This window comes from Penicillium taxi, assembly GCF_028828555.1.
Source record: "Penicillium taxi strain IBT 34144 chromosome Unknown utg000004l_segment0_segment0, whole genome shotgun sequence".
NCBI lineage: Eukaryota > Fungi > Ascomycota > Eurotiomycetes > Eurotiales > Aspergillaceae > Penicillium > Penicillium taxi.
Genome location: NW_026643206.1, coordinates 1,997,721 through 2,021,193, shown reverse-complemented (window position 1 = coordinate 2,021,193; position 23,473 = coordinate 1,997,721). Strand labels below are relative to the sequence as shown.

The window sequence follows — 23,473 nt, the reverse complement described above, 5'->3', positions numbered from 1 at the left end:
GCGGGAGGCTGAAGACGAGAGTCAGTCCGTTGCGTCGGCCGTTTGTCGTGCTAGGATCAATAGGCACCATGATCTGATCTGCAGGCTTCAGCCTGTTACAGTCACTGTCGACAGACTACGTCTGAAGGATTGTATCATACGTCCCACGTCCCAGCCTGTTGGGAGTTTACTCGACCAAGTCAGTATGGATTTGCTGTGGATATAAAGTGTATGAAGTGTGTCCATTCAATCTAGCTACTGAGGAGGCATATATACTCCTCTATGGAGGAGTACTCGTAGCCTGCTTACTAAAGCCGATAGAGAGACTTCGTGTTCCAACATCGGACCAATGTAATCACGTACATATATTCCGACAGTCACTCTTCAAAACTCATCAAAAATAATTAGATCTTCTTTCAGAATGGCCTACTGTAACGGCGTGGGTTGCAAGAAGGCTGAGAAAGGCAATGGAATCTCTATATAAGCTGGCTGAACCAGCGGTCAAGGGAAGCAGGGGCTCCCTGGGTAAGCTAGTAGAGGTTTGCCACTTCCTGATGTATTTAATTCTCTGAGGTCTTCGGACTCTTGAAGGACTTCAAGAGTTGTTCTTGTTCCCAATTTACCTTAGTGGAATTGAGCCCTATGGGATACCACTCACACACCTGTCCTCTGGTAGCCTTCTCATATTAGTTCTTCTCTTGTTTACGGTAGCCCAACCGTATTGGACTCTAACCCTTACAGTTTTTAACTACGGGAGCGTTTAAATATACATAATATTTAGATTGAAACACCTCACTTTCTCTGACAAATGTTCAACAGTAATCTTAGGGACTTGTAAAACGATCTAGGATCCTAGGACTCCTAGATCATTGGCTCACCAAAATAAATTAAGCTCTCCGGGAAACTATCGTAGTAGGTCAGGGCTATCTCCTAGGAGCAAGGTCTAGAAGCTAATTGTTTCCGCCTTGTAGTATTTTCTAAGCATCAGCCTATATTAAGTTTCTGATAGTAGTATTAAGGTCTTTGTGCTATTATTGGCGAGGCAACTTGTCATTTTCGCTCCCTCATATCATGAAGAATGGCCCATCCGATCGGAACTAGCTCGGAGCAAGGTTAGAGATCGTGGTGTAAATTCGTCTAATGCCTAGGCCAGATGAAGTGCTTCCTAGGAGCTTACATCCCGAAATATGAATTGATAGACCAATCAAATTAAATACGCAGTAAGATTACCCCCTAAACAAGAGTGGCTCCTTCGGAGTCCTAGGATAAACGACCATTCTAGTGAAACCCGACATTTATTGATGGGATAATTTAAACAACCTGCATAGGAGGGGACGGGACTAGCGTGTTGTAGTTTATTAAGGTGCTTATTCAGCTCGCTCAGATTTCACTCAGTGAGCGAGTAGTCAGACTACTCACTGTGTGCTGAGTGGCATCTGATAACTACTCAGTGAGCAGATCAGGGAGCTTATGTAATGCTCAGACACGTGCTTAGTTCTACTCAGGGAGCAAAAGCAGCGAAGGGGTGAGCACTAATACGGAAGGGGAATGCCAAGAGCTAGCATGGAAAAAACGGTACCTAGGTAATACATGGATACCAATGTAGCTACTTCGATATGCTATCCTAAAAAGTGCCTAGGTGGAGAACTTTGAAAGTGAAATAATCACGCATCTATACATATATTCAAAAATACTCTAGTTTCAGCCATTACTCGGCTTTACTATAAGTGCCGTGCAATTCATCTATGTACAAACCTCCTAACCAGTGCTTATACCTCTATTGGTACGCATTGGTAATCTCGAGTTGGACTTTACCATTCTCAACACCCTTCACAGTGAGACTGCGCAAGTCCTCGACAATCCAGTCCGGCTTGGCCTCTTGGATCCTCTCCATCGAGTGTGTGGTAGTAAGAGCAATGACCTTGAATCCGGCTTCCTTGCCTGCCCGGATACCAGCTGGTGCGTCTTCGAGCACCACGATATTGGTGGATTCTTGAATGCCCAGACGCTCGCGGCCGAGGAGGTAGCAGCGAGGATCGGGCTTGCCTTGCTCAACGTCTGACGCAACAACCAACACTTTCGGGCGAGTGAGGTCTAGAACTTTTAACCAGCCATCAACCAGAGCCTGGGTGCCAGATGTGACGACTCCCCACTTGGCTCCGGTGTTATCGAGGGCCGTGAGAAGGTCACGGCCGCCGGGGATCTCTTTTGCATCTGAGCCCCATTTCTCGGGGATTTGACCTTCGATATAGTTGACGTCTGAATTGAAAGAAGTTTGTTAAATGTGTGTTTCACAAAGTGAATCAAAACTTGACCTACATTCCCAGTTGGCCTTGGTTTTGTCGTATAGTTGCATGACATCAATGCTTCGGCGTCCGTGGGATGTGGCCAGGATAGTCTTAGGGTCAACACCCATTTCTTCACCAATTCTATGTCATTTTATAGAGTCAGTATAATCCATCCCAGGAGCTTTCGGATTGGTGATCACTGACTGGTGCCAGTGCTTCACGATAGCTAGTCATATTGTAAGCTTCGGGTTCCGTCATAGATATATACGTCCATTTAAATGGTATCATTGATATTTAAAGATTACATACCATCTGTAGAGTCCACAATTGTTCCATCGAAGTCGGAAAGAAGACCGTCAAAGGCGTGAACCTGCGGGGGCGCAGAGAAAGATCCAGACATGGCGGGGGTTATTGTAGATGTGGGATGCGGCGGGTAAATTTCAGAATTAAGAAGAAAGATGGAGGAAAGTTCAAGCCAACAGGAGATTTTAAAGACAGCCAAAAGTCAGTGATTCGAGATATTAAAACAAAATAGCCATAAAGACGTAATTGGAGAAAGAATGGGCTGATTCGCCCTCGATTAGTGACCGGGTGAGACACATGGTTCGGATCTATCGGCGATCGGCATAACTGATTTTCCGCTTATCGAAATCTTGGCGCTCAACTTTTTCGATTCGATTTGTTAAACTCCAGACTGGTTACCAGCACACATTCTGGTCTTTTTCTTAGCTCAGATTTACAGTGCAGGCAAAATGGTCAAGCTCGGTAAGACCTCAAATATTCTGAGTCATTCAAAAATTCCTAAATCAATTCTCTGACTCTTTTTACAGGTGGAGGAAAACATTCCAAGCGGGTGCCAGTCCGTCTCAGACACAAGATTGAGAAAGCCTCTGTTGCCAAGCAGAAGAAGGCGAGAAAGCTTGCGAAGCAGGTACATATTCCCGAATCATTCCTTTGATGTCTTTTTTTTCTGTTGCGCTTCATGGGCCCGAATTCTTACATTTTTTTTTCTTCTTCTACAGAACCCAGAATGGCGGTCTAAGATTAAGAAGGACCCGGGTATTCCCAGTCTGTTCCCCTTCAAGGAGAAGATGCTCCATGATATCGAGGAGAAAAAGCGCTTGAAGATTGAGGACCAGGAGCGTATTCGCGAAGAGGCACGGGTCCGCCGCGCCGAGGCCAAGCAGGCAAAGAGTAGCGGCGGCGACCAGCCTATGGCTATCGTGGACGAGGACGACCTAGACGATGATATGGATGAAGAGGGAGATGAGTCAAACCCCATGGCCGCTCTCCTTGCCTCGGCGCGAGCTCGCGCTGCGGACTATGATGGAGAGCACGAGGTGGACGACGAGATGGAAGATGATGATGACGACGAGATGGACGAGGACGATGAGGAGGAGGGTGCTGTGACCTTTGAGGACGTAACTGTCTCTGAAAGTGCACCGGGTGCCTCCAAGGAGGGCTCACGACGACAATTCGACAAGGTCTTCAAGGCCGTCACTGATGCCGCGGATGTCATCCTATACGTGCTTGACGCACGCGACCCTGAGGGCACCCGGTCGAAGGAGGTTGAGCGCGAAATCATGGCTGCCGACGGTGGCTCAAAGCGGTTGATTCTCATTCTGAACAAGATTGATCTAGTTCCCCCGCCAGTGCTGAAAGCTTGGTTGATTCACCTGCGCCGATACTTCCCTACTTTGCCCTTGAAGGCCTCGAACGGCTCTGGCAACGCACACAGCTTCGACCACAAGCAGTTGACTGTCAAGGGAACCTCAGAGACTCTGTTCCGCGCTCTCAAATCCTACGCACACGGCAAGCAGCTCAAGCGCTCCGTCTCCGTCGGTGTCATTGGATACCCTAACGTTGGAAAGTCGTCGGTCATCAATGCGTTGACAGCACGCCTCAACAAGGGTTCCAGCAATGCCTGCCCGACAGGTGCTGAAGCTGGCGTGACGACTAACATGCGTAACGTCAAGCTGGACAACAAGCTGAAGCTGATTGACTCCCCTGGAATCGTATTCCCCAGCTCCAACGGCAAGACTGGCAAGAAGTCTAAGGAGAATGAGCAAGCCCGTCTAGTCCTGCTCAATGCCATCCCCCCTAAGCAGATTTTGGATCCCGTCGCTGCAGTTAACCTGCTTGTCAAGCGTCTGTCAGCCTCAGAGAATCTTATCACTAAGATGCTCGAAGTGTACGGCATCACCCACCTCTTCCCCACCAACGGAGACAAGACCACCGACTTCCTGATCCAGGTTGCACGCAAACGCGGACGTCTTGGAAAGGGAGGTAAGCCCAACATCGAGAGTGCCGCTATGACCGTGATCAACGACTGGAGAGACGGTCGCATCCAGGGCTGGGCCAGCGCACCTGTGCTGCCTGTCATCACATCTGTCGACACTGGAGCTAAGACTGTTGTCGAACCCGATGCGGATATTACACAGGTTGTCACAGAATGGGCTAAAGAATTCAAGATCGAGGGTCTATGGGGTAACGGAGAGGGCGAAGACGAGGAGATGGCCGAGTAGACGGTCAATCTTGAAACTGCTCTCTCTCTCTTTCATCTCTTACGAAGCCACTCATTATCGTTTTCGATTTCTTTGGATACCAAAAAGTAAGGCGTTAAATAGTTATATTTGGATGTTCTAGTATCTTCAATTAGAAGCATTTTCTCAATATGTCTGAAGACAACGAATTTACAAAATCATGAATAATTGCAACTCTTTCGATCTGTAATAAAAGATCCTGATGTCTCTAGCTCACTAGGAAACGAATTGTCTGTTTTGAAATGTATAAATCTCACAAAGCGGTCTACGGTGTAACCGCGCGACTGAGAATTCGCGTCACGGATTTCGCGTAGTGAACCTTGCAACTGCCGCCATCCACCAATTCCACTACCCATTTATCCCACCAACCCAAAATACCGCTGTATTGGTGGGATCAGGAGCTCAAAATACGGACATCACATCGGAGTAATCTCCCAAAAACCTGAAACAACATAGCAACGCCCCTCCAGGAAACTTTAGTCAATCCCGACTACCTTCGAAAGACGGAACCTACTACAACATGCCACCGCGAAAATCCACGTCCTCGGTAACTCCAGGTGATATAGACGACTCGAGTATGCTTTCGACCCAGGGACAAAGCACCGACAAGCCCATCACAGCGACAGAGCAGCAGATCAAGGCGCGAGCAGAATTGGGCGTCAGCGTAGATGTAAGTAGTGAAAGTGGCGAGAGAGATAATATGGTCGAAAATCATCTAAAATCTATATACTGAGTTCTTCTTCCCTTTCAGGACTACCTCCTCCCACGCTCGTTGACAATCCGTCTGGCTAAATCGGTTCTCCCGCCCAATACCACAATCCAAAAAGATGCCGTGCTAGCAATCCAGAAAGCGGCGACAGTATTCGTTTCATATCTTGCTTCTCAGTAAGGAGCGCCTTATACCCCTTTTCAAGGAGTAGTCTCTTGATATATTATTGCATATACTGACATTCTGAAAGTGCCAACGACGCAACCCTCAAACGAACCCTCAATCCCTCGGACGTCTTCAGTGCGCTATCAGAACTTGAATTTGACTCGTTCCGCGAACGCCTCGAACAAGAACTGGAAGCTTACTCCGAAATCAAAGCTGGTAAACGCAAGTCGAAGAAGTCAGATGGGGGTGAAGCGGCCGCCACCTCCGCTGAAGCAGCTGCCCCGCGGGACGATGACAATGATGTTGAGATGGCTGAAAATCCATCTAAGAGGGTGAAACGGGATTCTAAGGGTGTGGCTGCGGCGCAGGATGATGGGGATGAGACTCAAGAAGAGGAGTTGGAGGACGAGGCTGAAGAGGATGAGGAGGAGGCTGAAGAGGATGATGATGAGGAGGAGGACGATGGAGCTGATGAGAGGAGAGTTGAGTATGATGTTGATCGCGTTGAGGATTTGGATGCTAGGCCTAGGCATGTGGATCCTGATGCTGATGAGACTGATGATGATGATGGGCCGGCTAGTCAGCTGCGTGATAATATGGGACTTGGTTAAGATCGCTCTGTCTTCTTTGATTGGGGTTCCAATGTTGCTGGAAGATAATTTAGATACTTCATATAACTAGGTAATGATGAATGGATTCACACGCATTCAGTCGACTTTGAATGCCTGGAACCAATTGGACAGCCCTGGAGAGACCAGAGCAGGACCTTGGAGCACCCTGGGCCCTGCCTATATCTATGTCATTCTAGAGTTGTAGCTCAGCATTTCCACACTTCTAGGTAGTTGAAACATTGATTAATATTCAATAGCCATAGAGATGAGAAACATCCATTAAAACGTCAAATTGTATAGCTATTAAAAACTTGGATAACAAAGGGGGCGGACACCTTGGGTGAGCAACTACTCAGAGCAAAAACTTGAAGATTACCAAGGTATGCCCAGAGGCCGTTGCCTGCCCATGTCAAAATACATGGTGTCACTTGTGTGAGCAAATGTCAACATTGAAATGTAACTGTTCATCGCGGATCTCCAACTAGAAGTAGCATATGCCTATCTTCATATATGATTTGACACTGGAAAGTAATTTATGTTCTAGGAATGGTGAGGGAATCGTAAGTGAGATAGTATTAATAGTTTCATATTAATCCTCCAGACAATGCATGAGCAGGTTCCAATCAACATAAGTTGAATCCTACCAGATCGCTAATATTGACAAGAAAAAACAATCATCTGAGAATTTAAAGTCCAACAACATTTCTGGACAGTACAGCGGGTAGCTTAACTTCAACAGCAGTCTTCTTGTCTGTAGTTGCAGCAGCCTTTGTGGACTTGGTGACCTTACTGAAGGTGGTGATCTTTGCGGTCGCAGGTTTAGGGGCGGTCTTGGTAGCGCGCTTCTTGGGAGCAGCATCAGCAGCAGCAAGCTTCTTGCGAGGCTTTGGAGCGGTCTTGGATTTGACTCCCTTGAGCACATCATTGAGATTGCGCCCGCGACTGGCAGGATTTGACAGTTTGCCGGTCGCAGCCATCTTTTTCGGCGGCCCTATCTCGTCACTGGATGTAGGTGTAATGAGGCCTGTGTCTGAGCAAGGACGTTTGCGAGGGGTACTGATGATCACGGCAATGCCAGATTTCGTGTCGATCTGGGTCTCTGATTGCTCTGAAGAATCGCGCATTGGTCCAAATACAGGGTCTGGCAACATGCTGTAAGGTGTGTTGTCCTCCCAATTTTTCAATTGAACTAGGTTCGCGACATCATCTGTAGATCCTTGGACAATAAGATCGAAGCAGTTCTCAAATTCTTTGCCGACCGGCGGCTCGTTATTGATGAATATTGTGACTCCGTCCTTACGGCTGCGGATAGTACTGCACATGCTCTTCACAAGGCGGCGAACACCAGGGATCTTCAAGCTCGTTCCGGCAACGACGAGGACACGAGGACGAGATTTAACATCGGAATTCATGACAGCGGTAATGGCTTCCTCATCCGGGTTGTGCTCGTTATAGAGAACGATACGGGGGCGCATGCGACCCACACCATGGCTGCGTTGACCCAACGTTGTGCGACAGTCATCGACCTGGGAGCACTCATCACAATCAGGAGGATCAGCTTGATCAAACCTTTCGGGCTTGAGATCGCAGAGGTATCGACATTTCTGACAGACCATCTTCTGAATGCTGCCATGGAGTTGAATGGTTGTTGGCCAACCATTGGAATTGTGAAGGGGGATCTCGGTCTCCAGCGGCTTCATCGAAGTCTCTATGCCGTCTATGTTTTGGGTATAAAGGCGTTTTAATCGCTTCTCCTTGCCCAGGCGGGCCAACATGTGGTGGAATGGAGAAGGCTTGGTCTTGGCAGTTTCTAGAGACAGCGACCGGACCAGCTCATGAAATGGGGCGGTCAATTTCTCATCTTGGTAGACGGCAACATCAAAGAGGAGTTTACCAGATGCTTTCAGGTTGTGTTTTTTCTGAAGAGTTTTGAACAAACCATCAGCAGAACGGAAGTCAGGAACTATATGGCGCGGTTAGGTTAAGACGCGGGTAGAAGGAAAACAAGGAAAACTTACTGCCAGCGGAGGTGGAAATGCCGGCACCAGCAATGACGACGATATCCTTTTGGTAACGAAGAGTATCTACAAGCAATTGGGTTTGGTCCGATTGAAGATAAGACGACTTAGAAAAATCGAGGTATTGTGTGATGCGTTCTTTTGGCAAAGGGTTTCGTCGCCTTTTCTTTGCGGGTGGGCAGTCTTGGCGCGTAGAGTCCTCGCCGGCTTCGGCTTCGTGGGATATCTGGGATGACGGTGTGGGATACCGCTCGGATGCAGGTACTGGCTCTGGTGAAGAACGCGTCGAAGATGGTGCGGAACTCAAGTCCGAACCAATATCTGACACTTCATAGTAGGAGTTCATGATGTATTCGTAGGTTGAGGGTGGTCACACCCAGGGGGTGATCCGTTGGGTAGATGAGGGGGGGGGGGGGGGGGGGCGAAACAGATTGAATAGGATCAAAAGACAAGTAGTACGGGAGAATGTAATTTCATAAAAGATAATGCTTCGAAATAAAAAGTGCAACGAAGTTGGGTTAGGAAGAGTCAATGGGGAGAGGGAGGGTTGAAGAAGGAAGGAAAGGTTGAGGAGACTTCACGGACAATGAGGTCAAGTAAGCGGGAGAGGGGGTCAGGATAGAAACTCATAAAATAAGGAGAAAATGGAAAATTGAAAAATGTTAAAGCGGCCCGCTATCGAAGCATTTGTTTTGACCCACGGGATCCCGGAGGATTTACTTTTGGTACCGAGAGGAATGTGGTTGTGAGGTATCAGTATCGACTGGTATGCTTGAGGGTACAAGGGAATATAAGAAATATAGTAAAATAACGTGTGTCAAAGGTGGTTTGTCCTTGAACTAGGGCATGTCTCGTTACAACTGTCTATAGACGCGACGAGAATCCACAGCCCAGCGTTTAAGAGAGCTCCTAGGTTGAGTACACAAGGTTGAGTACAAAATCGACAGGAATATGAGGTGCAAGAAGTGGTAGAACGTGTGTTTGAGTCCCTAGCTCTATGTTTTGATCAAGGAGTGGGATCTTTCAGATTGGTTGTTTTAGATCCATTGGACTTTTGATACTCTTGATATTTCGCGACTTTGGCTATTTGAAGCGTATATATAGATCAAAGAACACGACCACAATAATTGATCCCTTCATATCAAACGACTAATCTATCAAGTACGCAATTGAATGAATTTGATTCTATATTTTCCAACTCAACAAATTTGATGTCAGGAAGCATTCTCATTGGATGAAAGTGGTTGGCAGGACTACCATCACGTGACCTAAATGATTTCATTGAAAAGGAAGAGGCTGTCATTTCTATTATTGGATTTAATTATTTATTTGATATTGTATCAATTTTGTGGTAATAATGATTAATTTCGTATAACATAGTACTGTATGTCTACTTGATACAGGTCCTGGTCCTTGCTCAGATCCGTTATCATCTTTCTATCGGGAACTTCCACTCCTCGTCATACCAACTCCGCCAAAGGTGGTCTAGATCGATCAGGCTATGGAGTAGCTCCATGACTGTCGACTTCTGATCAATATACATTTCATTACTCAATCTGCCAGATTTGATCTGAAGTTCAAGAATGCCTTTAATCATGGAGGAGACTATCAATGTTGATGATCTCTTCGGCGAGCCCAGTTCCCTGGAGCTCGGTTTGCCTTCTGCTCCTCAGTCCACCAAAGGTCTAGCACAATGTCTCGATGAGATGCGTCTTTTGGGATGCAGACAGTAAGTCGCATAAATTGTCATCACTCAAAGCTGATTATCCGAGACCTGAACTGACAATGCCCCTAGGAAGGTAGCTTGGTCTAGATTAGGATGCATCGCATACATATCTACAGATGGACTAGAGCTTTGCGTACGCCACCTGCAATGCAGTCCTACTGATGGCAAATGGTTACTGAGCGATGAGTTTCCCTTGGGTTCTATCATCACCGACGCCCACGGTGGTAGCCACCTCATGCACCTGTCCTGGAATGAGACTGGGTCAGAACTGGCAGTCGTTGATTGCTTGGGACGAATATCTATTTATTCTATTTCTATGGCTCTGAATAGTATAACTGGCCAGCGACAAGCCATCTTTGACTCTAGCGATGATAGCAACCAAATAGTCGGCATGATGTGGCTTAATACCAACCGCTCGGTAGGTATTCTTAATGGTACGAATATCTTAAGAGTTCAACTAATATATTTTCCAGTATCATGCTTTCCAACAAGCAGCCAAGGTGAATGGCCGATGGGCCTATACCCCATTCCGCAGGCGCCCAATTGGCCCTTTCAACGTGGCCAACAAAGGTGCCTTGGTTTGTGTAACTCGAGCGGGCCAGATCCGGCTTTTATATCAACATCCAGATAGTCGATGGGCAGAACTACCTGCTGAGTTAAAGAATACCCTCTATTCAGACAGAATCTTGACACATGCATCCATGATTTCAACGCAAGGTATCTATCCCTTTTGTCTTTAGTTATTGACGTCTATGACTAATGAATTGATACAGCTGGAATTTTGCTTGCCACATATTCAGTGTGTCAAAAGATATGTCTGTATCGAATCCACATTGCCTGGAATCCACCGCAATGGGATCCAAGTAACCCCAGACAAGTCCCTATCCCTACTTTCCGCTTTCTCCACTGCAAGATTGATATGCCATGTAATATATTTAGCGTCAATGGCCCTGAAGATCACACAGATCACTCATCGCCATTCCTCAACTCTGTTTACTCTTTGGCCCACCTGCAAATCATGCCAGGCCAGATTGATAGTCCGGGAGGATCAACAGCCAGCCCGTGGATCATGGCAGTCTTCTCCAAACCCCTCCATGCCACACCAGAATACCCTGACCAGCAAGGGCCTCCGAGTGTCATTGCACGCTGGCATTTAGACTCAGCGCCGCAGACCTTCCACCCCAAGTTTGATGAGGTTACCTCAAATAAGAGCAATGCACAACCCAAGGTTCGCCACGCATTCATCAGCGTTGATGAGATCCAGCTGACATCCATGATAGCCCAAGATTGAGCTACATCGGTTAGATGATATTCACTGCGATAAGTATATTATTTCGGTTGATGTGGTTGAGCACGGTACTGCATTAGCTTTTACACATGATGACAGTTCGATCTCCTTTTATGACATGCGAACCATGACCATTTTCAATGGCCAAGACGATACAAGCATGGTGACATGTTTGGCTCAAACAGGCTTTCAGTTTCCTTTGGACACACCAGGTCTTTCAATCGCATTTTCTCCCAACTCATGTGCAGCCGTGATATTAGATGCCGAGGGTCAAGCACAGTTGAGGTTTATGGAACATTCATTTGGTTCGGCAGCCGGTCTCTTTGACGAGAGTATGTATTCTTCGTCAAGCTTCAAAAACTTCATTGCTTACTAGGAACTAGGCAAATTTTCCGCTGCTATTGCGGCACTAACGCTGGCTTTCAGCCGTGGAAGTGGAGGTGATGTGAATACTGATGATATCTTGACAGTAGCCCTGAGACATCTCTCTTCAGGTAAGCTTTTCACAGAATTCTCATGGCATGAATCAGGTGCTAACAGTATCACTAGATGCCCAGGCATCTTTTCTTAGCGAAGTGTATCGTGCATTACCAGTCAATTGCAACTTTACCACTGAGCAAGACAAGCTCATGACCCATCCCTATATACCACGGTGCCTGAGCTTACAAGCTGCTCTGGGCTTCAGAGGAGATCTCAAACGTCGCATCACCTCATCCTCTGTGGCTTGGGCTATTCTTCAGCTTCGTCATGCTTCGGTGCTATTTGCCTATTTCCTCCAGAATAGCAAACAAGGACAAACCGAGGCCCATGATCCAGGTGAGCGTTAATCTCAAATAAAGCTTCCCTATGCACGGGCAATTTACTAATTTATTTCAAGAAATTCTACGAATGATCTGGGGCAACACTAAATGGACCCTTGATTTTTCCCACTATATCATGGCCGAGATATTTGATCTAACAGAACAGTTCGAAAGCACCTTTACAGATCAAGAAGCATTCACCAAAAAGTGTACGTATACTATACAGCCAATGCGAAAGGAGCTCACTAACATTTCTATCCCCAGTGAAAACTACAAACTCCCTTGCCCTTCTAGCTCTTCTCTCAAGCATGCCCAGAGCCTTCCTTCGCTTTATCTGCCGGGGCCTGCGAGGTGTGCATGCTAGTTTCACGGCCATAAACCCAGCAACCCTACCCAATGAGTCTCGCATCTTTTACTCCGAGATCTGCCAAACACTCGACTCCTCCCCAGTACGGATAGAAGTGTACGAGAAGTTCCTCGCCGGTGTCGACTCCGCCGTGAAACACGCCTACAACAGCGCAGGCTTTGGAGACGCAGAGCGCCCAGGCCCCGAAAAAGAACTTCTGGTCAACGCCCGTATCCCAGCAGTGCTAGTCCCAGCCGTAGCAATCCTCATGCGCCAGAACGTACCAGCCATCAAATCAGAGATCAACCGCAAAGACATAATCCTCGGCGACTACAGCTGGCTCGGTTTTGGTGACGATAAACGCACAGTGATGTACCGTAAAACCCGGAAAGTGGACGCTCTGAAGAAAATTCCGCTCCAGCCGCCTTTGCCTGTTGGGAGAAATGGACGAGTTACAAAGCCCCAGAAAAGACGGCGTTGTGTGCGCTGCTGTGAGGTTTCGGGCGATACTACCCTCTCTCGCTCGCTGACTTATTTCAAGATGGTTGCCAAGCTTACTTTGTTGAGGTCTTGTCCGTGTGGTGGTATGTGGACTTTGGAAAATGATTCTAGGCCGGATCAGAACGGTGCTTCGCAAGCACGGTCTGTTTTGCCGCGGACTCCGGCTATGGGTATTGCTTCGGAGACTTGAGAAGTTTTCGCTGTTGTATAAGTTATGGCTTCGTTCTTGCTTGAATCAAAATTTTGGAAGATCTAAATATCAGCCGCCTGGACAATTCGCCTCTCAATGATCAATTAATAACTATAGAATTCACTCCATGTTTGGACGAGAAAGAACTAATAGTATCACTAGAAGTAGGTATATAACACTCGGACATTTCTTGCTATGCCTTCAGAAGTATCACTGACTGGTAATAATAACATTGGAAGTGCGTAGCTGGTCTACAATACGACATTGACCGTTGACAAAGCATGTTATGTGCACCATGGCCTCTGCATAGGTAGAGAGGGCTTTGGGTTGGCTCTGGGTTTTGAGGTATTGATATAGGCTGGTCTAGATTGCACCTTAGAAGCACTCCGTACCCTAGGTACAATTATTCTATAGAGATTAAAAGGTCTAAAGTGTTAAAAGTGTCATGTCATGTCAGAGTCGATTTGCATCCTTCTTAAGATACATAATCAAATTCCATTTTTGGATGTAAAAAAAAAGAGAAAACCGACCCCGCCGCAAGGTTTCAGGTCCACACATGCATACGGCCTTCTTTTATGTCCAAGGGCAAGCAACGTCTTCCCACGAAACTCCAGATCCTATCAAGTTTTTTTTGACTTAAGCCTATTAAGTCTATTGTCAGTGGTTATTCTTGTAGGTCGTTTGTGCCGGGAGAGGTAAGATTCCGATAGTATCGTATGGATTTTCTCATATGAAACCTCAGAAAATGCTGGAAAAGGTGATTCTCATACCTTAACAGCGTACTTCCGCTGGGGGAAGTGGATCTGGCGCTTGCGCTGCTTCTCAGTAGTGCGGGTAGCCTCGAACTTGGTGAGCTTGCGGCGCAGCTCACGGGTGAGCTTGGGGCGGAGGTCAAGAGGGGTGTACTTCTTGCCCTTGTAGAAGAGACGCAGCTGAGCGCGCTGGTTGGCGTTGATAACGGTCAGGACACGGGCGATAGACTTGCGGACATCGTGGCTGTTTCGAGAAAAAAATTGTCAATACTCTGGATCCAGTCTATAAAATTTCCTCCTGCGAATCGAATCCATGTCGTCGGGGTTATGCATCGTTTTTGCGATTGTTTCCTTTCGTTCCCTTGGATTCCCATTCTCTTGTTTAAAATTTTCATCTTGTCGCTGCTCCGATCGCACAACCCCATATTTCGGCATTTCGATTCATTCGTAGGAGGATGGGTTCAATATCGAATACGCACATGCGCAGAGTCTTGGAGTTACCACCGTTGGTGATCTTCTGGACGCGGAGCTGGTTAAGCTCGGTCTTCAACTCTTCCAACTGCTTGTGGAGATCCTCCTTGTTCTTTCCCCAGAGCTGACCAGCCTTGACCTTGGACGACTAGACGCAGAGAAACTATGAGTATGACGTTCGGGCGATGGGACTGACGGATCTACATACCATCGTGGCGGCTTTGTTGTATGTGTTGTCGGCGTTGAGAATTGAAGATGTCGAGTCAAAATGTGGTTGTGGGACTAGGGCTAAGCGAGTAGACCGCACTAACCGTACACGTGATGTGGCCACCCATTTTGTTTGCAGCCTATGTTTTAAGGCATGAATTTATCAAAATTAAGGCACTACTATATCTCCACATCGGGTTAGACTGGGGTACCCTTACGTCGTCGCTACCCTTTAGAGTAAATCTGGTATGTCCGGGGACAAAACTGCTCGGAAGTTCTTCTAACATTCTTGTGTGTGTTCACACATATCTCTAATGACGTCCACCAGCTCTGGATGGGCGCAGCTTCGCCAACAAGCGCGGTCGCTTGAGACTCAAGTATATCATATTTCGTCCAAATCTAGCCCCGTACTCAACGACTGACTTGAAGCTCCTATAGACCGAGAACCTTTTCCACAACTATGCACAATTTGCATCGCTCACAAAGCCTCCTCCTGAACCCACAGAGGAGGAGCTACGAGTCGAGTCCCAGTTGAAAGACCTCCTGGAACGTGTATGTGCCTTCTACGCATTCAAAATCAAGTATACATAAGCAGCAAGACTCATTAAAATACCTCTCAACAGCGTGATTCACTCATCTCCCAACTATCTCGCCTCCTCGACTCCGAAGCTACCCTTACCTCATCCGCTCTAAAACAGAATAACCTCTCTCGCCACCGTGAAATCCTCCAAGACCACCGCCGCGAGCTTCAGCGACTAGCTTCTGCTATCTCCGACTCTCGTAATCGCGCCAACCTTCTATCCAATGTCCGCTCTGATATCGATGCCTATCGCGCATCCAATCCCAGCGCAGCCGAAGCCGAATATATGCTCGAGGAGCGCGGCCGAGTCGAGAACAGCCATAACATGATGGACGGAGTGCTCAGCCAAGCCTATGCTATCAACGAGAACTTCGGGATCCAGCGCGAGACTATTGCCAGTATCAATCGGCGCATTGTCGGTGCAGCGAGCCACGTGCCAGGAATGAACTATCTAATTGGGAAGATCGGAACCAAGAAGAGGCGGGATGCCATTATCCTGGGATGCTTCATCGGATTTTGCTTCTTCATGCTGCTCTTCTTTCACTAGAAAGTCGTATTTTTGGCCTTTATTTATTATTCCCAACACTTTATCTCGTTACAGCCGTCCAGCGACCTGATTTCTTGTTGATTTTACTAGGCGTCTGGGGTTTCGCATTGCCTTGCTGACAGGAGAATAATCTTGTATCTGGCTTGTGATGACATCTTATGTTCTCTTTTATGCTTCATTTCTATTCTACTTTACACATTCTTTATTATCTGTACAAATCCAAGAGAGGGGAGAGTCGCACCACCCATATATCTATCAATATATGCCCGTCGTAGTCAATGTTCACAATTTCTGTGCCTCGGTAATCAGCTTTTCCAATCCAGCATTCAGACTTTCCAACTCCTCTGGCTTGGCCGGGCCACTTCCCGCCCACCGAATCCGACAATCGGCATCAACAAGGTAAACATAGCCGACAACCTTGTTCATCATACCGACAGCCTCCTTCAAAGATTCAGTAAAGCCCTTCTCCACTAGGAAGTAGCGCGAATGCTGCTCTGTGGGGTATTTTTTACGCAAACCACCCATAAACCGCTTCACAATCCATGCTCTCATGGTTCCCTCTTCCAGATTAATATCGACCCTTTGCGCGATCTTATGCTTAGCCAATAGCGCTGCCAGTCCGGGGTTCTGGTCGGCGTCGGTAAAAGACTTTGTTTGTTCCTCGGCCCATTCGCTGCAGAATAGACGCACTACACTGAGCTTGCCCTCCAGGACGAGGGTCGTATCCTTCGCTTGCTTCGGGGATGCCAGTGTTATTCCGTGCAGATTGGGGAAGAACAAGGCTTTATCGCCCTTGAACAGTCGTGGGTTTGATAAGAAGGTCTTACCCTCGTGAAATCGCAAGTTTGACCATTCTCTAAAATATGGTTTCGCAACTAGTCGCGTTCTGTATAGATTGGCGCTGGTTAGCTTCTCTCTTAATTGAATATTTCAGATAATCAATTGCCGTCGCATTACATTGGAAATCATTTCCCAATGCCTGATCACAGGTTGAAGTGGACTAGTCAACCTACAATTCCTTCCGGCGCGCAATATGTTTATCATAGTCGACAAAATCGTCTCGTCGTTCACGGAAAGTGCGTGAGTCGACTCCCGTATTCTGTCCCGCAAAAGGTCGATCTGGTGCTCCTATCGGACGGCTCAGTACCGGGAGTACGAAGTCTGCATCGCCTGGCTTTGCATTTGGACTCGCGACCGGATTTCGCTGGAAAGAAACAGGGCGCTTTGAGGGGTTATCTGCCTTGGGTGACGGAGATGAAGCTGTGACTGCTTCATTGCTTGAAGATTTATTCGAGTTGCCTGTGGCGTAAAAGCGTATAGATGAGGTATATGGGCGCAAATGTGTAGCCGCGGTTTTGTGGAATTGGCAGCTCAAGCAACGGCTACTTTGGAGAATAATGGCCTCCGAATTGAGAATAGTGGAGATTGGTGACTTCCACATGCTGGGCTTGACTGCTGGAGGGCCAATGGGAAACCCTTCAATGCCGAGATGCGAGTTATGGCTCAAACTTTTTGGCCTCAGCTATTTGGCAAATATCATTAAGTCCCGTGACTTGGTGGCACTTTGGCGCTTTTCGCGTCGCAGGTTTCCGAACCTTGTAAATGACTAAATTTGTATACAATAGATATGCAATAAGGTATTAAAGGGGTATGAGTCTGCGATTTCTGTGTTTTTTAATTTCAATAAATATCAAAAAGTGAAAAAATAACTGCTAAAATATATGAAAACCCACCAGACGACATTCATGAGGGCGAGATGAGGCACGCGTCCATGGGACTTCACCTCTGTTATTTCGGCAATTCGTGTGTCAGATATCCAATCATCTGACTTTCGAGATTCATGACCAAAAGCTTTTATGGATTGATGTAAATCATCATGTCTAGGCTCAACAAGGCAGACTTCTTTGCGGTCCTTGATCAATTAGATCACGATGACGATGACGACCCTGAAGATGAGTCTTTTGAAAGGCTGGTTCAAGGCTTCCCGAGGGTGGTTGCTGCCTTGGACGATACAGACTGTCCCAAAGCGCTTACTCGAGCAAACACTGAACCATCTCCTTCTGTCCCCCTTCATCCTGACATCACACGCTCCGAGACAACAAATATGTCACCAAAAGCTACAGGTCCTGCTTCAAAGAAGAGGAAGACCAACAGTTTCAAAGCCGCACCCCAGGAACAGCAAATTCTGAGAGGTCTGGTATTCTGTAAGTACCAACCTATTTGTGGATCGAAAGCATATAGCTGATTACCTTCTTGTCTTCTTCCCAAACAACGATAAGTCTCCTATTCGTCGACTGCGGATCCAGCGAGTACAGGAGTATGGAGCCACATGGGCTCATGAGTGGATAGGGAATATCACACACGTCGTTGTTGAAAAGGGAATCAAGTTCAAAGAACTTTTGTTTCATCTCAAACTGGATTCTCTTCCGGTAGGCCCATACTGAAGATAATTGGGTGTTTAGCCTTGTTAACCCAATTCCAGGACAAGATGATCATTGTAAATGACACATACCCTTCTGAGTGTATTAGATTTCGCTCCATCCTGAGTCCAGCATACGCGCGATTCCAAGTGGAGGGCGTTCAATCTGCCGAGAAGCAAGACCCCGCCATGCTTATTGAAGGTGAACCAAGCTCTACCAAATCTTTTCCGCCAAAATCACCCATCAGGGAAGAAGATTCGCCTCCAAAGTCATCTGGATCTGTATCTACCGACAGACAAATTCCAGCAGCTCCAACTCACAAAGCCATGAACACGGGGCTACCAACCTGTGAACGTGATGCCTTGGATATAATCATTGATGAAGCCAAGGCGATCCAACACCTAGTAAGAGACATATAACTTTATCAAATCGATCTGCTTATAATGAATACCACTAGCCCCTCGACCTAGACTTCCTCGACGAAGACAGTGAAAATGAATCCGGCAACGAGACCTCCAGGTCTTCGAGTTCCGAAAGGCCTCAGAAAAAACGCCAGGAAGAGACTAAAGCTCCGCCCACGAAGGGATCTTGGGAAAAGAACTTTGCTTGCATGCAAAATTTCGACTCTACTGTGAAAAAAAATAATGTAAATCGCAGGACCATCGAAGTCCTCCAACAACTGCTGGACTATTATGACCGAACTGCGGATCACTGGCGGATAATTGCCTATCGAAGAGCGATCACTGCGCTTGGCCGACAGGAAGTCAAGATCATGACTCGAGCGCAGGCCCTAGCTATCCATGGGATCGGACCACGATTGGCGGACAAGATTGAGGAGATAGTTCTTACTGATCGTCTCCGTCGATTGGATGAAACAAAATTCAGTGTAGAAGACAAGCTCATCCAACAATTCCTTGGGATATATGGTTGTGGTCTTGCCCAGGCTTCTAAATGGGTGGCTCAAGGCTATCGATCCCTTGATGACTTGCGAGATAGAGCACCGCTAAGCAAAAACCAGCGTATTGGACTGGAGCGATACGATGACTTCGCCATACGAATCCCTCGAAAAGAGGTTGAGGGACACGGTGCAATTGTCCGAGAAGCCGTCAAGAGGGCGGACGCTGACATGCAGGTTATACTCGGAGGATCTTTTCGCCGCGGGGCTCCAGACTGCGGCGATATAGATTGTCTAATCACGAAGCAGAACTCCTCTCTTGAGCACATTCGTGACTTGGTCATGAATCATGTGGTCCCCAAGTTGTTTGAGGACGGGTTTCTCAAGGTTGGCCTAGCCTCATCGCGACAAGCGGGCGATGGCTCAAAGTGGCACGGAGCATCTGCTTTGCCTGGTAACAATATATGGCGACGAATAGACTTGCTTTTTGTACCAGGGGCGGAGTACGGGGCTGCCCTCTTATACTTCACAGGAAACGATATCTTCAATCGCAGTATGAGACTACTCGCACGAAAGAAAGGGTTATGCCTCAACCAGCGAGGTCTCTTTGCAAATGTGATCCGTAACTCTGAGACTCAGGTCAAAACTAACCCGGGTGAATTACTTGAGGGTCAAGACGAACGCCGAATATTTTCATTACTTGGGGTGCCGTGGCGACCTCCAGAGCATCGAATCTGTTAGTCGGTTCTATTACTTTTTAATTTTTAAATAATTCATTCCAATACATTGGAAATTATGAAAATACTTTTTTTTTTAAAAGAAATTAAGTAATAATATTTATAGGGGGAATTAGAATAACAAAAGCTGCATCTTCCGCTGCAAACTGGAAGATTCCCATATTTTCCCCCCCTAAAAAAGTGTGACCTCACCTCTTCAGTTTCTTGACTTTAGACTTCTCCCATTCCCCTTCTCTGCACCCTTCTCCATCCCCATTTCTCTATCTAAATCCATCAAAGTTCTTCTTCATCTTGATAGTTCCCTCATCACCGCCTTTGGATTTTGTTCGTGACCTTCCCACCGCCTTTTCCCTCCGCTTTTCCTAGTCATCACCGCCTTGTGTGCGGTGAAGCTTCTTGTTGTCAACTCCCCTGGTTTCTTCCCAGACCGCCCTCTACTGCCCGGTATTGCCGCCTCATATCGAATATTGTTCATAGATCATCGGATCAAAGATCGATCGCTGTGACTAGGGCGTTGCCTGGAAATTCGTTTCATCGTGGTCTTCAGCACACGGTCGCGTCTTTCCCTCAGGCCCCCTCTCCGCCAGTCGATTCCCAAATCGCGTGTTTGGTCAACGATCGCGTCTTGTTCATCGACCGATTGTTATTCTCGAAACAGCAATTGCTAATTCACGCTTTCGTGGAAAGCCTGAATTGACAATTCATAAAATATTTTCAAGGATATCTCCGATCCTTTCCTCAGTCAAAACATGGGTCGCAAACCCAACGCTCTCATCTTGGAGTTTTTCACTCGAGGCGCAAAGCTCGAGGACTCCAGCAACCGATACCATCACACTTGCAAAGCATGTGGTGAAGAGTTCCCCAAGGGACGTATCGATAGCTTGACCAACCATCTCGTCAAGAAGTGTCAGGCAATTTCTCTGCGTGATCGTAAGCGTGTGTTGCTCCGACTTCACGACCTCGACCCATCTGAGGTTGACGGAGAGTCTGATAAAGGAAAATCTGATTCTGGGTTTCCTAACCCCAACGGCCCTAACTTTGACGGCTTGAACGTCTTGGCTGAGGCTTCTCGTCAAGTGGGTGCTTCGGACACCACCAAGCGCGGATACCAGTCTGTCACATCTGGTGGCAAAATGGTTGTCGTTGACCCATCTCTTGAGGAAGGCTATCAAGGCCAGACCCAGCAGGGCTCTCCTAATGGTAAGCAATTTGACTGCGTGTGCACGGATGTGCACGAAATTCAAAAATGTTAAATGAAGCTAACAGTTTGCAGGATCGCCTCATCACTCCATCCCAGCTCTGCCTAGCCACACTTCCGGTGACCATAACTCCATGTCTCCTACTATGGTCCACCAGTCTATGTCTCCTGAATCTGCTGCAAATGGTCTGCAGTCTCAATCGCTATCTTTGATTGCAGCTTCTGCTAATGAGATGGTCCCCCAAGGTCTTGTGGATGGAGAACATGACGTAAAGATGTCCTGGAACCCCCATCTGACTGAGAATGAGCAAATTCTGTTGCGCAGCTTGCAAGAGCATGACCCTACCCTTACTGCCACCACACAGCGTGCTGCAGCATTCCCGCGTCCGATTGCCATGAACCCTAACACACAGGCCAAGGGATTTGTGAATGAGTTTGGTAACTCAACAAAGCCTGCCAAGCCCAAGGTGCGTGGTCGCTTCACTGCAGAACGCCGCCGTGAGGTCCAAGAAGTTCGAAAGCAGGGTGCATGCATTCGTTGCCGCATGCTCAAGAAGCCAGTAATTATCTCTTTTCATTTTCCATTGTTTGGGATTTTTGTTGATTCATCGCATAGTGTTCCGGTGATACTCCTTGCACTACTTGTGCAAGTGTGGAGAGTGCTCGTTTGTGGAAGCAACCTTGCATCCGGACTCGTCTCGCTGAGGAGTTTGACCTTTATAATGCTAGTACGTCTCAAACATCCTCGAGCTTTGAGCATTATTCATTACTAACAAGAATGTAGACCTTCACACAACTCTCGCTTATCATGATATCAGTGCTATCAAGAGCCAAATCAAGTTTGAGCATTATGGTGGCCGCATTGATGTGACGCACGCTGAGGAGAGTGGGGTGATGTTTATGACTGCCACCGGCTTGCAGGGCCACCGTACCTCAAATTCAGCGCTTGATCCGCAGCTCCAGGCCATTGGTGACCAGCAGTTCTCAGGACAGTCCCAAGAGATTTACCTGCTGGACACTGACGCTGAAGATGTCACCGGCAAGCTTGAGATTTATCTGAAAAAGTCGACTTCAATGTTTATCGACCGTGAGACTTCTCCTCTCATTAAGCCTACCATGTTGATGGCCGCAGAGCTTCTGCAGGAGAAGAAGGTAAAATTAACTACCCTCAATACGAGGACTGCCCTTGCTAATATTTGATTGCTTAGGATCCCCTTCTTGAGCGCGCTATAGAGCTGTGGGTTGCTACCCATATCCTTGTCAACACCGATATCAGCTGGAAGGCCTTTATCAACCCCAATTACCCTCCCACCTCTATGCATTTGACCCAGCCCAACGAAGAGGGTCGCATTCCGATTAAAGACCCAGAGTCGGTAGCATTATTGTGTTGCCAGCTCCGTGCTGCTGTGGAGAAGCGCGCTATGGCCTTGAGTAAATCTGTGATTAATGACTTGGAGCGACGCCTGTTGCAGCGCCAGAAGTCTGGCTGGTTTGAGACTTTCATGATCGCCATCGTCCTGCTCAACGCAGTCGAGCGTACCACCTGGCTGTACCGCTCCTGGGACAACGAGTCATTTGTTCAGCGCGTAAGTGATACTCCATTCATTGGTAAATTGTCAACATCCTTACCTCATTCATAGTGGCCTCTGGACAAACGCCCTCCGTTTTATTACAATCAGTCTCAACGCTTTGCCGATATCCTGGAGATGTTGTTGCGCATGCGGAGCCTTCCCCCAAGACCACTGTTCGCCCTGAAACTGGCACTCTACGTATGATTGATGGCAGTGAAGAGCACGCCACCAAGTGGCTCGACTTGATCCAGGTTACTCGTGAGTTTCAATGTTCTCCCCTTACTATTTGAATTCACTTGGACTTAAGTTAACCATCCGTTTCTAGCATTCTTTATCGAACAACGCATGAGTACTGCCTTCGATCCAAATGATACACGTTCTCTTGACTTCGTGCACATTGCTCGGCTTCTTATGCCGCCTGCCTAAAGCTTCTTCCCTTCGTCATTGACAGCAGAGTCTGTTACTGTGCTGGTCACCGCACGGGGAAGATGAGCCCAGAAAGAAAGTTCGAGAAAGCAAAGGAGAAAAAGAAGGAAGAGCAGCATCTATATTTTAACCGATCTGAATAGGTTTTATTAGTATTGCTGGAGGAAAAAGGTGTTGAGGGGGTTATGTGGGGATTTGATTTTTGCTCTTCTTATGCTTAACTATTAATGACCCATACGGTGTACTCAACATGAGATTAACCAAACGTTCTTCCATAAGTAAATCCCTTGAAGTGAAGCACTGGATATTCCGAGGTATTTTAATACAAGTTAAGAATCCCGTTGACCAGTCACCACCACAGACGACGACTTCTTCTCGATATGCCCTCTGTTCGGCACTTAGGCCTTGCTCTTGCTCTCTCGGTTCCTCCAGCTTGCTCCGGATAGCTTCAAATGAGAAAACATAAAACATATATAATAAATCTGGTATCAAAATTAATACACTG

General features: G+C 47.2%; 10 protein-coding genes across 10 annotated transcripts; 6 read left to right on the top strand and 4 right to left on the bottom strand.

Moving 5' to 3' along the window:
• Nucleotides 1–1,756: 1,756 nt before the first annotated feature.
• N7495_005670 (HAD family hydrolase) lies at nt 1,757–2,667 on the bottom strand (the record flags this gene model as incomplete). Its single annotated transcript, XM_057208321.1, has 4 exons — nt 1,757–2,238; nt 2,299–2,408; nt 2,472–2,493; nt 2,577–2,667. 4 exons carry the CDS (start codon nt 2,665–2,667, stop codon nt 1,757–1,759), a joined length of 705 nt encoding a protein of 234 aa, XP_057062095.1.
• A 352-nt stretch (nt 2,668–3,019) lies between these two features.
• N7495_005669 (GNL3/Grn1 family GTP-binding protein) lies at nt 3,020–4,792 on the top strand (the record flags this gene model as incomplete). Its single annotated transcript, XM_057208320.1, has 3 exons — nt 3,020–3,032; nt 3,098–3,198; nt 3,290–4,792. The coding sequence occupies 3 exons, from the start codon at nt 3,020–3,022 to the stop codon at nt 4,790–4,792; spliced, it is 1,617 nt and encodes a 538-aa protein (XP_057062094.1).
• Nucleotides 4,793–5,330: 538 nt separating this feature from the next.
• On the top strand, nt 5,331–6,295 carry cbfA (uncharacterized protein; the record flags this gene model as incomplete). The annotated part of the gene is made up of 3 exons (XM_057208319.1): nt 5,331–5,480; nt 5,562–5,695; nt 5,770–6,295. 3 exons carry the CDS (start codon nt 5,331–5,333, stop codon nt 6,293–6,295), a joined length of 810 nt encoding a protein of 269 aa, XP_057062093.1.
• A 686-nt stretch (nt 6,296–6,981) lies between these two features.
• Nucleotides 6,982–8,659, bottom strand: N7495_005667 (putative SIR2 family histone deacetylase (Hst4); the record flags this gene model as incomplete). Its single annotated transcript, XM_057208318.1, has 2 exons — nt 6,982–8,258; nt 8,314–8,659. 2 exons carry the CDS (start codon nt 8,657–8,659, stop codon nt 6,982–6,984), a joined length of 1,623 nt encoding a protein of 540 aa, XP_057062092.1.
• Nucleotides 8,660–9,896: 1,237 nt separating this feature from the next.
• Nucleotides 9,897–13,164, top strand: N7495_005666 (mediator of RNA polymerase II transcription subunit 16; the record flags this gene model as incomplete). The annotated part of the gene is made up of 9 exons (XM_057208317.1): nt 9,897–10,042; nt 10,109–10,457; nt 10,513–10,756; nt 10,813–11,267; nt 11,320–11,659; nt 11,711–11,821; nt 11,877–12,143; nt 12,205–12,336; nt 12,392–13,164. 9 exons carry the CDS (start codon nt 9,897–9,899, stop codon nt 13,162–13,164), a joined length of 2,817 nt encoding a protein of 938 aa, XP_057062091.1.
• A 764-nt stretch (nt 13,165–13,928) lies between these two features.
• On the bottom strand, nt 13,929–14,598 carry N7495_005665 (60S ribosomal protein uL29; the record flags this gene model as incomplete). The annotated part of the gene is made up of 3 exons (XM_057208316.1): nt 13,929–14,160; nt 14,396–14,535; nt 14,596–14,598. The coding sequence occupies 3 exons, from the start codon at nt 14,596–14,598 to the stop codon at nt 13,929–13,931; spliced, it is 375 nt and encodes a 124-aa protein (XP_057062090.1).
• A 310-nt stretch (nt 14,599–14,908) lies between these two features.
• N7495_005664 (putative vesicle transport v-SNARE protein Gos1) lies at nt 14,909–15,721 on the top strand (the record flags this gene model as incomplete). Its single annotated transcript, XM_057208315.1, has 3 exons — nt 14,909–14,971; nt 15,033–15,146; nt 15,218–15,721. The coding sequence occupies 3 exons, from the start codon at nt 14,909–14,911 to the stop codon at nt 15,719–15,721; spliced, it is 681 nt and encodes a 226-aa protein (XP_057062089.1).
• A 282-nt stretch (nt 15,722–16,003) lies between these two features.
• On the bottom strand, nt 16,004–17,162 carry N7495_005663 (mitochondrial ATPase complex subunit ATP10; the record flags this gene model as incomplete). The annotated part of the gene is made up of 2 exons (XM_057208314.1): nt 16,004–16,607; nt 16,735–17,162. 2 exons carry the CDS (start codon nt 17,160–17,162, stop codon nt 16,004–16,006), a joined length of 1,032 nt encoding a protein of 343 aa, XP_057062088.1.
• Nucleotides 17,163–17,597: 435 nt separating this feature from the next.
• N7495_005662 (DNA-directed DNA polymerase IV) lies at nt 17,598–19,777 on the top strand (the record flags this gene model as incomplete). Its single annotated transcript, XM_057208313.1, has 4 exons — nt 17,598–17,925; nt 17,963–18,150; nt 18,204–18,545; nt 18,599–19,777. The coding sequence occupies 4 exons, from the start codon at nt 17,598–17,600 to the stop codon at nt 19,775–19,777; spliced, it is 2,037 nt and encodes a 678-aa protein (XP_057062087.1).
• Nucleotides 19,778–20,522: 745 nt separating this feature from the next.
• N7495_005661 (uncharacterized protein) lies at nt 20,523–22,968 on the top strand (the record flags this gene model as incomplete). Its single annotated transcript, XM_057208312.1, has 7 exons — nt 20,523–20,973; nt 21,047–21,531; nt 21,588–21,699; nt 21,756–22,123; nt 22,180–22,579; nt 22,612–22,800; nt 22,868–22,968. The coding sequence occupies 7 exons, from the start codon at nt 20,523–20,525 to the stop codon at nt 22,966–22,968; spliced, it is 2,106 nt and encodes a 701-aa protein (XP_057062086.1).
• Nucleotides 22,969–23,473: the final 505 nt, after the last annotated feature.